The sequence below is a fragment of the Hippoglossus stenolepis genome, chromosome 14 (assembly GCF_022539355.2).
Source record: "Hippoglossus stenolepis isolate QCI-W04-F060 chromosome 14, HSTE1.2, whole genome shotgun sequence".
In the NCBI taxonomy this organism is placed as follows: Eukaryota; Metazoa; Chordata; class Actinopteri; order Pleuronectiformes; family Pleuronectidae; genus Hippoglossus; species Hippoglossus stenolepis.
Window position 1 is genome coordinate 21,090,642 of NC_061496.1, and position 17,272 is coordinate 21,107,913.

The window sequence follows — 17,272 nt, forward strand, 5'->3', positions numbered from 1 at the left end:
CTGAAATAAAGATATGAACAACCTTCGCCAAACGTGCAAATGAATGGTTGGAATATAACACCATGGATAATGTTTGAGTATTCTCATCATAAACCCTGTATGAAGTGTTTTTTGTAATAATACTACTAATAATAGCTGTAATAAAGCAACAGAGGGGGGATACATAACCTCCATTTGTGGTTTGTATACCTATATCAGTCAATGACAACCTTTTTATAATGTAAAAATGCTATTTCATAATAATGTCTTCATGATGGCAGTCATGCCAAATGATGACGAATGATTGTTTAATATTTATAAACTCTAGATTGTGTCTTTAATCTTAGTGGTTGCCAAAGTTGCTGCTTTGCTACTGTAGAGATACTTACAAAAATGTACTTGCACACACACATATGGTAAACAGCCGTTCATAGTATGAAAAGATAGATATTCTTTTCTTGTCACATGTATACATCGTCAAATTGCAGAGCCCCATCTAGAAGTAGTGACTGTATCAGTTGTTTGTGAGTTCTTCATGATGAATAATGGTTAACTTGAGATTGTGCAGTGGCCGACTATGGCAGCGCTGTTTTTACTTGAGATTGAGTGCAGTCAGTAAATTATGATTTTGGCCTGGACAATGTAGGTTGGGATTTCCCTGACACATTCATCTGTGGAAAATAATATAATGACTTCTCAGGAAGTCCTCTGGTAAAGGACAAGGCCATATGGTCATATGTTCACATAGAAAACGTCAAGTAAAGGTGTCCGTTATATTTGGGTTTCTAATGTCTCAACTTGATCAGAACACTACTGCTGTTTATCAAGAGAACAAATGTCAGTTAGCATGAGATTTGGTGGTCATATGTTGGTCACATTTTGCTCATATACTAAGGTTTTAATGACTGTAGGTCTATATTCAGTCTTGATTTCTTTTGTGTGCTATCAGTCGTCCTTCTGAACTTCAGTGACCCACTTGGCATTAGTATAAGGCCCCTGGCTGAGTTCCTGCTCTGCTGGGACAGGAGGCAGGCAGCAGTGGAGGAGCCCCTGCCAGCCACTGCTGCTTTGCTCTCAAATGTTCCTGTCTGTGGGCTGTGGAGTAAAAAAGGCAAAACAAAGGCTCCTTTTGTGCTGCTGCTGGTTCTGTAGATGTGTTTGCATCGAGTGGAAACACAGCTGGCTGCTCAGCACTGAGGGTTTGGCCCAACTCCACAGTAGTGTGGCGGGGAGTGTTCACAAGCTTGTGTTGTAGTTATTCTATTTACTTAAAAGCCAAATGAACATGACATTATTAAAACCAGTCATCAGGAAACAGCAATTCCTGGAAACGGAGGGAACACATCTTTATCACATCTTTGTTTGCTGTGGATGTCCAGGCCTGGATGCTGTCATAGACACGATGACTGAGTTATACATTTTGGTTTGTTTGTGCGATGTCCCTGGCAATGAGTGTGTTGCTCGTAGAAGAGTCCAGTATTTTTCTCTGGAATTGTCTGAAAAATTAGGTCTGGACTTTCTCCGGACTTATAAAGAACACAGCGAGAGATTATCTGTGTGCAGCATGCTTGTGACGTACAAATTCTGCTCTGAAATCACATGTTTTTGTTTACAGCCCTTCAACACCAGTGTTTGCCCTTATTTTTTTTTCTTTATCATCTTCTTTGTGTATCACATGTCTTTCTCATCCTGCGATAATTTTATTAATTTTGTTCTTTTCACTTTTGCATCTGTCGCGTGTTAGAAACATTATCAACAACCCCAATTACTTGCTGGGAATTCTTCGGCCGTTATCCTGCTGTGTTCTCACATGGGCTCCCTCAGATTGGACATTTTACATAGGGGAGATTATCCAGAGCAACTGACTCAGACATTTGTGTTCCCACATACAGCCCCTCCAGACAATTTCATGAGAATATCTGGAGTCCAGTGCATGTCTAAAAGCAGCTCTATTCCATATCAGCTTCTATATAACGATAATACAAGTTCATTTGGAAAATAAATTTTCTTTTGACTTAGTTGCATGAATATTATAGACAAGTCAACGCATACATTTTTTTCAAACAATCATTTAAAAAAAGAGAGTTTGAGTTGGTAGACATTTACATTTTAAAGAGAAGTGGACAAGCGAACCTATAATGCTGTATAGCCTGCCTCTGCATTAAGCACTGCTGCTCCAGCCTTTGCATATCAACAAGTAGTTTCAGCCCTCCCTCATTACAGTGGTATTCTAATACCCAGTGAAATGATCTTCTCTAGTGGAGCACACAAACACAAAAGCTGTATCCATTGATGACTGGTCTGTGGTTTAGTTCTGTATGTTTGCTCAGTTTGTATAATATGTTGCTTATTATTGGAATTTCTGAACTGATTCATTAATGATATCGAGGTCTGCTGTATTCTTTCTTTCATTACTTAATTGCCTCACATTTTCTCCTCTGTGGGCAGTGTCTCCTAATTTAATAGTAAGAGCACTCTGTCTGATGCAGAAAATCTGCTTTATAATAGAAGGAGTTGCCTGTTAGTCAGTGGCTCCCTCTGAATGATGCAGCACAGTAATGTTTACATGACGCTTGTCACTGCCGAGCTACATCAGTCGACCTGTCAGTCTTTCGCGTTGCTTGTGACAAAGTGAGAAACTCTCTTCTAATAAGTCTCAGTGTATGATGGAGGCAGAATCAGCTGTGAAGGAATTCAGCCAGGCTATTTATACTCGGAACGATGAGGCCAGTTGCTATGGTGTTGCCCATTGGCACTGTTGCTATGCTGGCATCGCAGTGAGGGGTGTGGCGGGGTGCGTGACGAGCGGCGCCATAGATCCACTTCAGAATGACTCATTTCCTCAGAGCTCTGCTGCCCTACATATGAGTATTCATGCACACACCCACATACACAAACTCAGAGACCATCAACAATGCTGTATGAGCAATAGAAAAAATGATGATGGAAGAGTTCTCAGACTGTGACTTGACGTATTTCCGCGTGAACAATACGCAGGTGTGTTCATTTGAATACGTCTTCTACCCAACATGCTTGACAAAAAACTAAAAACTGGAAAGAGCTGTTTGAAATTCAGCACCTGCACAGTTTTTTTTCCTTGACGTGTGACTCTGCTGAAGCTTAGGGAACACCAGGAACCCTTTGGATATCATGTGATCAAATGAAGACATTCTGAAACCCTGCTCACACCTTTGTGGAGGTACCTGCTGTGTAAAAAATGTTGAGCTTCTGATGGGGTTGTGTTGACGGGGAGTGCAGTGTTATTGGTAAAAACAGGAAGGTGTTGCCTGCGGAGCTGTGATTAAGTTAGATCGGAGGAGGAGGAGGAGGAGGAGGAGGAAAGTAGGTCATTGGGCCAGCAGGTCACTGAAGCACCGATGACATCACAGTTATACAACCCCTGCTCTCGCAGTTACACAACGCCTGCTCTGTGCTGCAGCTCTTGCTGCAACCTCTGCTCATACACTACTGTCAGTGGCCAGAAATCTCCTCTCCTCTTCTCCTCTCTTATTTTGATCTCATTTCATTAATATCTTTACTTCATTTTTTTGACCTCCTGTGTTCCCTTGTTGCCTATTTTCAGTCTTGGTGTTTGCTCGACTGTTTGAGATGCTGTAGAGCAAAACTGCAAAAGCTGTTTCCCTCTGTGTTTTCAGTATAAAGCCTACATATAAAGCTCAATACTACAAGTATCCACTCTTTTTATAGCGGTGCCTTAAAGTGTAATTGGCTGCTTGTGTTGACAAACAAGTATCTTAGATAACACACCCATTCTCCGAAAGGCAATGAGCGGTGAAATAGCACTGCATAGTTAAAAGTGAATGGGCCATGTTGAAACCTACTCCTCCTCTTACTGTCATTTCTTTCCTTTGCATGTCCAAATAGTAACAGTGCGTGCAGTGCTGACATACCTGACTTTTTTTGGTGAACTTGGCATTTCATTCATTTAAGCCTTGATTCATTTTTTTTTTATTTCAGTAACAACAACAGTCTGAAATGAGGTTTCCAAGACATATCTCCTGTGTGCTGCCATTAAAGACACTGATCCTAGGCCAGCAGTTCATCTGGCTTTAAATATGTGTTCATTAGAGATCTTCTTTCAAATGTTATCAAATGTGAAGTTTGTCCACATTAAAATGAAGAAGACATATTCAAATTGCATCAAGGAAGCGAGCTCCATATTAGTGGTGTTTGTTAGTGACTGCTTTGATATTTTGGATGCCTCCCCCAGAATGTGAATGTGGGATTAGGCCAGTTCTATTTGTATAACTAAGTGTAGGTGTCTTTTATGCTGTTTGGCTGTAACAAATGTTGTTCACGATAACACACTTCATTTGAACCCATGTATGGTATGAAAATAACTGTTAGAGTGTGCCATGATACAGGGGAAGAAACACTGCAGGGATTTTCTCACCATCACAAATAGGCTGTTATGGTGAGAAAACCTCCCACACAGGTTGTGACTAACTGGTTCATGAAATAAATGGGTCAGATATTTAGGCTAGAGACCCAGTGGGCCCTCTCGATTTAATTTCACAATCTATTGTAGGCCTACCTGTGCAAGGGGAAGAATGGAGTTAGCTGATGTGATGAATACATTTGCAGTGATAGCCTGAACTAGTGACTGGTGGATTGTTTTGGGACAATTTGGATTGTCTGTGGAAAGATTTTATCGATACAATATCATTGTAACCGTGCAAGATACACACATGAAACTTAAGAGTTGCTATCCAAGTGAAGGTGGAGTGTGAAGATGGCTAGGGTCCAATTTACCTATGTAATAATGTAGTAATGATTACTGTAGGCTCATGGGTTGGGATATCAATATGTTGACAGGCATCGCAGCATGTGTGACGGTCTCTCTTTTCTTTTTTCCACCAAAATCTCCTACACTTGTGGAGAGCATCATGGTGCCAGTCAGGGAACAGCTGACAACTCCTGTATTCCTGTATCGAGCTGTCCCTGCAATTTTCCAGCTCTTCTCACCATAATATTAGATTGGTCTTGATTCGAGCCTGGCCGCCATACGTAATAATATTCTTCGGGCTTGTGTGTCTCACAGCTAACTTATACCTCTTTATAAACCACAATTAGCAAGTATACACTATTTTAACCTTGCTTATCCCATTTAAAATAACAGATTTACTTAGTTGCCTCTTTGTTTTTACCCCCCTGGTGTGTCATGTTCGACGTCACTAATTCACTGACAACTGAGGCGCTCTCTCAACTCGCTGTCTTGCCAAATTAGCGTGTTCGCCAGGTGTCTCATTTCCATCACTGCTGTTTGGATCCGAAGCCAATAACAACCTGTGTCTACTGCAGAGTCATTTGACCCGGGAGTGAATGCTGCTTGAATCCATTCCCATTGCAGACCACAGCCAGACTGTTAGTTACCTGCTCAATGTGAGCCAGACCCTTTTTCTTTGGACAGACAACTGCACCTTTTTCAAATGCAGCTTTAAAACCCAGACAGACTGCTGGATCAGTTTGAGCTTAGCCTGGCAGCTAAAGTGAAGGTCTGCAACAGTACGGCAGGAGTCTGCTGGCCATCTGGATCTGTAGGACAGAATGCATCTGAATAAAAAGATATTCATGGCAATCTCCCATTTCACACTACAGTCAGCTTCACAAATGAGTCCATCTTTGGTCCTCTGCCAGCCTCACTCTGGTACACTCCCTTCTGCCTGTATTTGTAATCTGTATTTGTAATACAGTAGAACAAGAAATGCTGGAGAAAGAATATGTAAAAACTAAATCTTTATAATGAGACATTATCATATCATTATTAAAACTTTAATTATTTTCATTACACAATTTATCTTAACCTCACATGTCAAAACCAATGCCTGAATAACTTTGATGCAAGAACTAGTCAATGAATCTTAATTTAGTAAATTTTTTATAGATGTCACCATGATTTAGGGCAGTTTGGGGGAGAGGGCGAATCGTGTAATGATGTAAACGTTTGGCCAGTATCTATCAGATGGTTTGTATCACCTCTTACTTGGATGTTTCCCAGCCTAAAATCAGCAAAAAATCAGATGTAGCAGGATGTCATACTATGCTAAGCTCTATATCTGTTGTATCCTACCTGGCATGAAACATTGCTAGAAATTAGTGAAACAAAAGCGAGATGAAAATAAAATAAACATATAGTAGATAGATACTGTATTTTCAATATGCCCTATGTTGGTATGAGTGCTGATCAATAACATTACAAACTGAGATATCATCATCTGTTAAGACTTCTCTAATGACCACGCACGTGTTTCCTAATCTTCCATAGACTCAGATGTTGCTGCCATGTGCCACACTCGCGCCCGAAGCAGACGAAAAACTCAGCCCAAAGACCTTTTGGCAACTTTCTCTCCTCTGATCCAAGACACGTTCAGTGCCTCTCCTCGAAGACTCTCAAAGCTTCACCACCACAGTGTGTCCACTCATACCCCGCCTTCATCCAGCAGCAACTTTCTCCTCCTCTCACAGGACTGGCTGTACTGGCAGTAAGGTAACATCTGGATTTGAATTCAAACAGTTTGAAAGTACTGAGCGATGATGAAGCTGTTGACATGTTGTGGTCTTTTTTTCCTCAAAGGTTCATTCACAAATGTCTACCTCACGATTAAAAGAGCCCTCTCCAACACATCGACCCTGAACAGGACACAAAATGACCTCCAGCATTGACAGGTGCGTCAGATGTTATGAGTTACCTGTATTTGGCTTTTTTGTCACGGCCTTCATCTTTCCTTTTCTAGTCCATGTGGTAACTATGTAACGTCGTGAAGGACTTTCTTCAAATTTGACAGAAATGTTTGCTGGCACTCAAGAAGGAGCTTAAATCCTTTTTCCTTTCTGAATAATACACTACAAGCAATGTGTTCAATTCAGTATGATGTTTTGGTGATGAATGATTCATTATTTAGATGTGTTGTTAATCACAAATGTCTCAGATTGATTATAGATCATTTGAATAATTGTTTCAGTACTAGATACTAGACTTTGAAGGACAAGGTATCTAAGTTCATATCTGCTTTTGACACAATACAAGCTTTGAATTCTGAGGAACTCTATTATTCATAAAAGGTTATGGAGGAATTCCTATTAGCTTCAACTGTTTGCTGCTGTCTGCTCTGCAGGGATGATAGCAGTATTTTTGATGGGTTAATGGAAGAAGATGAAAAGGACAAAGCAAAACGGTAAGATTCTCCATTATATGATCATTTCAGGTATTATTATTTCATTTTTGTTAGATTGTTTAAGCTTCACTGAGCAAGAGCACATTTCAAATGCACCTGCCCTGTCTACCCTGACCATAAAGCAGGAGTGCAACAGACCTTCCCATGACTCTATTGCCCCAGTTAAATTTAGCTGCAGTCTTTTATAACTCATGTCTTGTGTGGATGCAAAATAGCTGATGTAGCTTCTACCAGTGCCAGACTATATAATGACAAGAAATTGTGTGTATGGCATCTATATCCTCAGTGTGTCCCGTAACAAGTCTGAGAAGAAACGTAGAGACCAGTTCAATGTCCTCATCAAGGAGCTGGGTACAATGTTGCCGGGTAACACCCGGAAGATGGACAAGTCCACTATTTTGCAGAAGAGCATTGACTTTCTGCACAAACACAAGGGTAAGAAACTGTGACGATTGCTAGAAAACAGTTTGAGGTTACACACTCTTCAGCTGCACCTAAATGTTTTATTCCTCTCTTATTAGAAATCGCTGCTCAGTCAGAGTCAACTGAGATCAGACAAGACTGGAAGCCTCCTTTTCTTAGTAATGAAGAGTTCACTCAGCTGATGTTGGAGGTGAGTAGGAGCACTAGTGAACATAAGAGTTTCTCCTTGTCAAATACTTTCATTTACATGCAAGAATATGAGTAAAGTTAAGACGTGTATTTTGTTCTGACAGGGATTGGATGGATTTTTCCTTGCAATTATGACTGATGGTAATATAATCTATGTCTCTGAGAGTGTGACGTCTCTACTAGAACATTTACCTGTGAGTATAACAAGCTGAAGTTCTGAATTTATGATGACTAGTGCAGTGTCCTGTTTGCTTGGCCTGTGGTGATGCTAGTTGCAGCTTTTTTTCTGTAACTGTAAAAGTGACCTGCAGTCATTGAGCTGTGGTGAGTAAAGACCTGCGGCTGGAGTCTGCAGAACCCTGTAGCTGCACCACTGCTGCTGCTCAAATCACTGTTCACCTGTTTATTTAAAGCTCAACTCAGTACGCAGAACATCGATCTGGAGAATCAGTTGGTGTTGCTGTGTCGTAAATGCACTGTTGTGTTCAACAAAGTCACTTCTGTTGATGAGTCCTAGCTGCTACTACTACAGAGTGCTGCTCGCCTGTTAACTCAAATTGTATTATTGTTGAAAGTTTTGTGTCCAAATAGCACAAAATTTGATGAATGCTTCTCAAAAATTGTTGAGAAACAGACAGACAGATTTGTGGAATTATTGGATAGATAAAGAATCTATATTTTAATATTGCACATGTAAATACTTCAAATGGTTGGAGGATTGATATTTGTAATCACATGTGTTCTTATTACTCATGGCAATGGCCACATGTCAACTCTAAATGAAGTGTTTTAAGATTACACATTCTATAATGTTCATTGTGTTTCAGTCTGATCTTGTCGATCAGAACCTGTTGAACTTCCTGCCCATGGGGGAGCATTCAGATGTGTACAAGGCCCTGTCCTCTCACATCATGGAGGGAGAGACGCTGACACCTGAATATCTGAAGAGTAAGTGCTGAAGCGGTTTAATTTTGACGTTATATTATATAGCTGCCTTCAGCCAAGTGCGTGAGGTCTTGTGTTTCTCAATCACTGATCTTTTTTTCCAGCAAAAAATCAGCTAGACTTCTGTTGCCACATGCTCCGAGGGACTATCGACCCTAAAGAGCCCCCTGTGTACGAATACGTCAAGTTCATTGGAAACTTCAAGTCCCTGAATAATGGTGAGTTACATGAAAAAAAGTGTCTGAGCCTGGAGGAGAGATTTTCTGCTTGCAAGGTCTAACTTTCTGTGCTTGTCTTCTGCCCAGTGCCTAACTGTACCCGAAACGGTTTTGAAGGAGTGATCCAGCGATCACTTCACTCTGCCTTTGAAGACAGAGTGTGTCTCATTGCAACTGTGAGACTCGCCAAACCACAGTTTATCAAGGTGAGAGCCATTAGTTTGCCTACTCCCTACTCTTCCACTTGCCCTTTCTGCTTTTTATCAGGTTGGCACACATTCACTTTAATCAGAATCAGAATCAGAAGTATTTATTGCCAAGTAGGTTTACACCTACCTGGAATTTGCCTTGGTATATAGGTGCATACAAAGAACATAAAACATAAAAACACAATAAGTACTACACATAAGAAAAAAACAAATATAAAATAAAAAGATATAAAAGATATAAAAAAATAAAGTAAAAAGTAAAATGCTAAATGCAAAACAGGAGTGCAATGTGAATGTGCAATATGCAATGTGCAATGTAATGTGTGTTAATGTAACACAGACTTGAGGCGTGGGGGCGGGATAAGAGTCCAAGTCAGGTGGGGGTCCCGGGCCTTGTTGATAAGGCCAACTGCAGCCGGGAAGAAGCTAGTCTTGTGGCGTGAGGTTTTGGTCCTGATGGACCGCAGCCTCCTGCCGGAGGGAAGTACCTTGAAGAGTTTGTGACCCGGGTGGGAAGGATCGGCCACAATCTTACCTGCACGCCTCAGGGTCCTAGAGGCAAACAGGTCCTGTAGAGATGGCAGATTGCAGCCAATCACCTTCTCAGCAGAACGGATGATACGCTGCAGTCTGCCTTTGTCATTGGCAGTGGCAGCAGCGTACCAGATGGTGATGGAGGAGGTGAGGATGGACTCGATGATGCAGGTGTAGAAGTGCACCATCATTGTCTTTGGCAGGTTGAACTTCTTCAGCTGCCGCAGGAAGTACATCCTCTGTTGAGCTCCTTTGGTGAGGAGCTGATGTTCAGCACCCACTTGAGGTCCTGGGAGATGATGGTGCCCAGGAAGCGGAAGGACTCCGCAGTGTCGACTGGGGAGTCTCTCAGGGTGATGGGGGTGGGTGGGGATGGGTTCCTTCTAAAGTCTACAACCATCTCCACTGTTTTCAGAGCATTGAGCTCCAGGTTGTTCTGACCACACCAGGTCACCAGATGGTCAATCTCCCACCTGTAGGCGGACTCATCCCCACCAGAGATAAGACCAATGAGGGTGGTGTCGTCCGCGAACTTAAGGAGTTTGACGGACTGGTGACTGGAGGTGCAGCTGTTGGTATACAGGGAGAAGAGTAGAGGGGAAAGAACACAGCCTTGAGGGGAACCGGTGCTTATGGTCCTGGAATCAGAGACATGCTTCCCCAGCCTCACGTGTTGCCTCCTGTCAGACAGGAAGTCTGTGATCCACCTGCAGGTGGAGTCAGGCACACTCAGCTGGGAGAGTTTGTCCTGTAGCAGAGCCGGAATGATGGTGTTGAAGGCAGAGCTGAAGTCCACAAACAGGATCCTGGCGTAGGTTCCTGAGGAGTCCAGGTGCTGGAGGATGAAGTGAAGGGCCATGTTTACTGCATCGTCTACAGACCTGTTGGCTCTGTAGGCAAACTGCAGGGGGTCAGTGATGGCTTTGAGGTGGAACAGCACAAGGCGCTCAAATGCCTTTATCACCACAGAGGTCAGGGCGACGGGTCTGTAATCATTGAGTCCAGTGATCTTTGTTTTTTTGGGGACAGGCATGATGGTGGAGGTCTTGAAGCAGGCTGGTACGTGGCATGTCTCCAGTGAGGTGTTAAAAATGGCTGTGAACACCGGAGACAGCTGATCAGCACAGTGTTTCAGGATTGATGGAGAGACAGAGTCTGGCCCGGCTGCTTTGCGGGGGTTCTGTCTCCTGAAGAGTCTGTTGACGTCCCTCTCCAGGATGGAGAGAGTCGTCACTGTGGTAGGGGAGGAGGGAGGGGACTCTGAGGTGGGCAGTTGTGGAATGCTGCAGGGATAGAAAAATGTAGTTTTACTCAGGTCAAGGATCAAGGGTAATAGTTTCTCAATCACTCCAGGCAAACAACATTTGGACCCGTGTCAGCTGTTATGTGCAGTCTCCTGTTGCCGCTTTTATATGGTTTGAAAACAAAGACGAAAAATGTTTTTCTCCTTCCCACTATGTCAAATCTTTTTTAAGAAATACTGTTGATTTTACTTACTTATTGGGTTATTAGATCAAATTGAGTGTAGAATGTAAATGAAACAATAACTCATCAGTATCATTGGATAATACATAAATACAGTGGGGCCCAAACTGAGTCAGTGATTAGAAGATAAGTAAAAAATTTTATCAAAACGTGTGAGGCAAAGGAGTGATGGACAAACAGCAGATGAAAGTTCACAATATTTGTGGTACTGTTGTTAAATGGACAACACCCTTTTAAGAGAGATAAACAGGACAATAAAATGATGGATATAAATGTTCAAACTGGGCTCTTCAGACACACCTTCACTCAGTTCAGATCCACAATCACTCGCATTAAGACCTCTCCCATGGAGGTTATGTTTTCGTTTTGATTATTTGTCTGTAAGTTTAGGATTATGCACAAACTACTGGACGGTAGGGGTGTAACGGTACACAAAAATCACAGCTCGGTATGTTTTCGGTAAGTTTTCAAGGTAGAAACCAGGAACAGAAAACAAACAGATTTTTTATTTCCTTTTATTCGACCCTGGTTAACTGAACATACTATGTCTGTGTCTTTCTTACCTAAGTAAATTAGCATGTTCGATATGCTACCAGCTACATGTCCGATAGCAGTTGCGCAATGTCTGCTTTTGTACAATCGTCATTATAGTGACTGTGAAACTGAAGTGTTCCCACACAGCGGACTTAAGTGACGAGGGAGGTTCTTGACATTCCTGTTTGTCTGTGGTCGCTATGACCACGAACCTACAGCACATCCGGTTACCATGAAACTTGGTAGAAGGGTGAGGTATGGGTCAGGGAAGAACCCAATTAATGTTGGTGTGGATCTGAATAGATGACTGGATCCAGGTATTTAGCTTCACTGTCTCTGCAGCGTTTTTCACAGAATTCATTCAATCTAAGGCAGTAGCGGGTTGCACGTGCAGGCCCCTAAACTTTGCTCTCATGTGAAACAGATCCCGAGTGACAGGTACACAGACTAGATAATTAATGGTTTGACACGGCGAGTTAGGGTGTTAGCCTTTTTGAAGGTATGCGCTATGAATATTTTTTACTGTGTATATACATATATAATTACGTTCTACCTCTGTCCTCTGTCCCTCATAGGAGATGTGCACTGTAGATGAGCCTAATGAGGAATTCACCTCCAGACATAGTTTAGAGTGGAAATTTCTCTTCTTGGACCACAGGTACAGTTTTTAGGCTATTTGTCAATTTCTTCATTTCAGTGTGTGTTTATCATCAAGTGAAGGTGTATTTTACCTAATTTATATAATCGGGGATAATTCAACACCTAACCTGTTTGGTCAAACTCTGACTAAACACCCAGACTAAAACCACCTGAAAAGGAGGGTGTTGTTCTGCTTCCATTTTGGTTCGTTAGTCGTGTAAAAAAACTAGACACATCTTGTTTTCGTATTTTGTTTCATTAAATTCAGTATTTCCATTACTATTAAATCTATCTAATGATTGTGAAATATCACGAGCTATTTTCCAGTCTGTATAAACTGTTTTGAAGATCCCACATTGTTTTGTAACCATGGTAACATGTATGCCTGTCAGAACGTGACTGTTAGGTTCTTCCCTTAAACCAGTCTTATGTTTAGCTTTTGTTGTACTTTGTGTTTTGTAGCAGTAAATGAAACCAAATTGTAACTCTCCCCATGATATTCCAATACATTTCTATTAGCAGTTTTGACAAATAATGCTCATTAGTCTCTTACTTCTACATGAGCGCGTTGTGACTCCAGAGACCATAAATAAACTTGTTATGCAGAATAACCAACTGCCAGTCACCTGAATTACATTTTCTCACGTGAGTCTCTGTAGAGCTGCAGATGCAGGATGACGTCAGCAAAACTGTCCAATCAATGAGTCATCTGAAAGTCATGATTCCTCCTCCTGTTTCACTTCTAACAAACCAGTAGGAACAAGAACCACCACAGAGTTGAAAGTTCTCTCCTCCTCCTTTAGTCTTCTTCTTTATATTCTATTTTATCTTCTTCTCATTCTTCTTCATCCTCTTTTTATTGTTGTCCTCTTCTCCTCCTCTTCTCCTCCTCCTCCTTATCATCTTCTTCCTTGTCATCTTCTTTGTCTTCAACATCGTATTGTCTTTTCTTCTTCAACATTGTATACCCATCTTCTTTTCTTCTTCTTCAACGTTCTATTTTCTTTTCTTCCTCTTCTTCAACATTATATGTTCTTTTCTTCCTCACCATCGTAACTTCTTCTTTCCATAACTCAAAGCTCATCATGTGGCCCAGAGGGTCACACCTTCAGAATCTCAGTGTGACTGGTAAAACAGAGTTAAAAGTAAATCTGTGAAGCAGACATCAAACGAGTCCTCACCCTCTAATAGTGGGGTTAGTGGAATCAAGTCACATGCAAATAAGTGATCCCAGATCACATGATGTTTTTCATTCAGGTCTGCTGTAGCCAGCGGAGCTCTTACAGTAGGAGAATAGGAAAAAAACACTCTCAAACTTGTTTTTTTTTTCTACTGTGGAAACTTCATTATAATTCACTCCAAAGTGACTCATGTACAGTACAGTATGTGTAATTTAACAGAAGAAGAAAGCTTGCAGATCTCATTAACATTTAACACAACATTTACTTGTCCAGAGCTCCACCCATCATAGGTTACCTCCCGTTTGAGGTCCTGGGTACATCAGGGTATGACTACTACCATGTAGATGACCTGGAGACACTGGCCAAATGCCATGAACACTGTAAGTATATCTCTGGTAGCCAACAATAAGGCCAGCAGATTTACATTTGTCATTTTCTTTGTGAATTTTCAAACACTAAATAACATCCAGCTTTTACTCCTGGTTTGTCTGTAGTAATGCAATACGGCAAAGGAAAGTCCTGCTACTACAGATTCCTCACAAAAGGGCAGCAGTGGATTTGGCTTCAGACTCACTACTACATCACCTACCACCAGTGGAACTCCAGACCAGAGTTTATTGTCTGCACACACACTGTCGTAAGGTACATGGAAGATTTACTCTGATATCTACATTCATGAATACAAAATTAAAGAAAATGCCCTCATCTCACATCTCTCACTATTATCAAGATGTTATATATTTTCACTGTCCGTATAGTTATGCTGAAGTAAGAGCAGAGCAGCGCAGAGAACTTGGAATTGAAGAATCTCCACCTGAGATTACAGCAGATAAGGTGAGACTTTTGTTCAACACAAGATTGTGTTCCAGTTAGATCCAGTTTTCCCGTCACTGATATTAACGATAGAAACGCTACCTCTTCTCACAGCAGTCCCAGGTTTCAGGCTCCGAGTCCCAGCTCAACACCAGTCTGAAGGAGGTTTTGGAGCGCTTCGACCACAGCCGGACGCCCTCGCTTTCATCTCGCAGCTCACACAAATCATCACACACCGCTGTGTCTGAGCCAGTCTGTAAGCACCATTAATAAACATCTCTTCGCTATCAACCAATGTGACACCCCAACATCTCACGACTGCCACCATGTCAAATTGAGTGGTGTTTTAAAACAAATCTGAGCATCATGTTTTACCCTCAGCATCTCAGATGAAGCTGCAGGGGGATAGGAGTACACCAGGTCGCCAATCTGTTTCTGCCATGGAGATGACGTCACCACGAAGATCGTCTATCAGCAGTCAGGTTGGTGGAACAACAGTCTGTTGTAAAATGTGTCCTGGGTCATGAGAGTTGAAGCACCCTGATCTCTCTGTTCCCTCTCTGCACCGTATCCTGATTTTTCTGTGGTGTCTGTGTTGTTTCTATCAGCATTCGATGAGCTCCCAAATTACCGAACAGAACGTGACTCCATCCATGGTTCCTCAACAGCAGCTGCAGCAGCAGCAGCAGCAGCAACAACCGCAGCAACAACAGCAGCAGCATCATCAGCAGCAGCCACAACAACAGCCACAGCAGCCTCAACAGCAACAAGTTCAAAACAATGTACAAGTAAGATATTTATCATGTTTATTTTAACATTTTTATCTTGTATTACTCACCCAGGGTGTTTCTGTATGGAGTTGGCATGTTCTCCCTGTGCCTGCATGGGTTTTCTTCGGGTACTCCAGCTTCCTCCCTCAGTCCAAACACATGCAAATTGGTCAAACGGGTTCCTAGCCAAAGTAAAATGTGAGTTAGGTTAGGGGTGGCATCTGGGTAGAGAATGCAGGAGTATAAGTTCCACTGCAAAAATATATTTTTTAATTTTTTATTTACGACACTGAAGAAGCTCTCGAATCTTGTTGTCTTTCCAAATAGACATCTTCTATCGCGTCTTCTATATGTCTAACGCCTCTTTTTCATCCTGTACTTTTTTTTTTCTTTCAATCTTGTGTCTGTGGCGTGTTAGAAATGTCATCAACAGTGCTCGCAGGGAATTCTTCGGACATTATCTCTCTGTTTTAACTTGAACATTCTTGGGGGGGCTCGCAGGAGGCACTGTGGAGAATGTCCGGAGCAATTGACTCAGACATTTACGTTCTCATGTACAGGCCTTGCAGATAATTTCAGGAGAATACCCGGGGTTAAGGATAAGCGGTATAGATAATAGATGGATATATTAAGTGCCAGATCCTCACTCACACATAAGACAGCTTTGGGTCTGCATTAGACCTCGAAGGTCCCCTTTTGTATGAATTCTCACGCACCACATTGTACATTCACATATGAACCACTTTAGTAACTGCTTCCTGCCATGTTTCCATGTCATTGCTCTTTGACAGTCAATGGTGCAGTTCTCCAGCCAGTTAGAAACCATGCATCACCTGAAAGAGCAGTTGGAGCAGAGGACCAGGATGATTGAGTCCAACATCCAGCGGCAGCAGGATGAGCTGCGGGAGATTCAGGTGGAGCTGCAGAGGGTGCAGGGACATAACCTGCAGGTGAGACTGAAAAGATGCTCAGGAGCGAGCATACAGCTCAGTGAATATATCAGTGCTTTGTGCATTTCATTATTTTCATTTTATTAGCTATTGGGATGGATCTGTTGCTTTGGGAGTCTGAATGTATACTGTATGTTTCAGATGTTCTTGCAGAAAGGAGCTGGAGGACTGAATCTTGGCTCTGTTCAGATGGCCCAGGGGAACACTTTGCAGCAGGGGGGGATGCTCAGCATGCAGGGCCAAGTGGTCTCTGCTGGGCCTTTACAGAACAACATAAAGCAACAACATGCCGTCCAGCCCCAGTCCCAGCAACAAACACTCCTGCAGGAACAGAGCTCAGCACTCTCTCAGGTCAGACAAACTGAATGCTGTTCAGTAAACACATGAAACTCAGCCTCTTGCTGACACATGCTACACACACATCTTTTCACTGACTCTGGTTCTGTCTATTTCAGTCTCAGCGGTCGTCTCTCACCCTGCAGCCTCAACAGAATCCACTGCCTATGTCTCTCTACAACACAATGATGATCCCTCAACAAAGTCCTGCTAATGTGGTCCAGATTGCCACCAGCCTGGCACAGAACACTGGACCCAACACTCCCGCTGTGGCAACATTTGCACAGGACCGTGCTGCTCAGATAAGGTTTTCATTTTTAAATGTATTTTATTGCCATGGTTACAATTGATTTCCAGAATGTGAATTCCTTATTCAGTGAAGTATTTTTAAGTATCTCTCTAATGCAATTCTATTTGTGCAAGAGTTAAAAAAAAGAAATCTGACCTAATTTCTACATGTTTTTGTTACTGCCACCTTCCACCACTTCCTGTCCCACACAGGTTTCCTGCTGCTCCTCAGCTGCTCACCAAGCTAGTGACAGGACAGATGGCATGTGGGGCAGTCATGGTCCCCACAACCATGTTCATGGGCCAAGTGGTGACAGCCTTCGCCCCTCAGCAGGGCCAGACGCAGACCATCAGCATCTCCCAGCAGCCTCCACCACAGCAGCAGCAGCAGCAGCAACAACCGCAGCAGCAGCAGCAGGAACAGCAGTTACAGCCGCAGTCACAGGTCACAGCCATGCAATCTGGGCAGGCTCCACTGGCACAGCAGCAAACACAGTTCCTACAGGTAACACTCAAAGTGAAATGAAGAGTTACACTGCACCAGGTAGCTTTGTACTTTGGTAGCTTCAAATTTTTACTAAAC

The 17,272-nt window shown here is 42.4% G+C and overlaps 1 protein-coding gene across 5 annotated transcripts in view; it reads left to right on the top strand.

Moving 5' to 3' along the window:
* Nucleotides 1-17,272, top strand: part of clocka (clock circadian regulator a) — a 31,565-nt gene that overhangs the window by 7,298 nt on the left and 6,995 nt on the right. For all 5 annotated transcript variants that reach the window (XM_035177643.2, XM_035177640.2, XM_035177644.2 and 2 more), the window contains 20 exons: nt 6,266-6,487; nt 6,575-6,666; nt 7,116-7,175; nt 7,462-7,610; nt 7,697-7,788; nt 7,892-7,981; nt 8,615-8,735; nt 8,837-8,950; nt 9,038-9,156; nt 12,288-12,370; nt 13,806-13,912; nt 14,027-14,174; nt 14,291-14,366; nt 14,460-14,601; nt 14,727-14,827; nt 14,954-15,133; nt 15,907-16,065; nt 16,207-16,416; nt 16,521-16,708; nt 16,903-17,194. In XM_035177643.2, coding sequence (XP_035033534.2) covers nt 6,647-6,666; nt 7,116-7,175; nt 7,462-7,610; nt 7,697-7,788; nt 7,892-7,981; nt 8,615-8,735; nt 8,837-8,950; nt 9,038-9,156; nt 12,288-12,370; nt 13,806-13,912; nt 14,027-14,174; nt 14,291-14,366; nt 14,460-14,601; nt 14,727-14,827; nt 14,954-15,133; nt 15,907-16,065; nt 16,207-16,416; nt 16,521-16,708; nt 16,903-17,194 — 2,451 coding nt within the window. In that variant the 5' untranslated portion in view covers nt 6,266-6,487; nt 6,575-6,646. The remainder of the gene's footprint in view (nt 1-6,265; nt 6,488-6,574; nt 6,667-7,115; nt 7,176-7,461; nt 7,611-7,696; nt 7,789-7,891; nt 7,982-8,614; nt 8,736-8,836; nt 8,951-9,037; nt 9,157-12,287; nt 12,371-13,805; nt 13,913-14,026; nt 14,175-14,290; nt 14,367-14,459; nt 14,602-14,726; nt 14,828-14,953; nt 15,134-15,906; nt 16,066-16,206; nt 16,417-16,520; nt 16,709-16,902; nt 17,195-17,272) is intronic.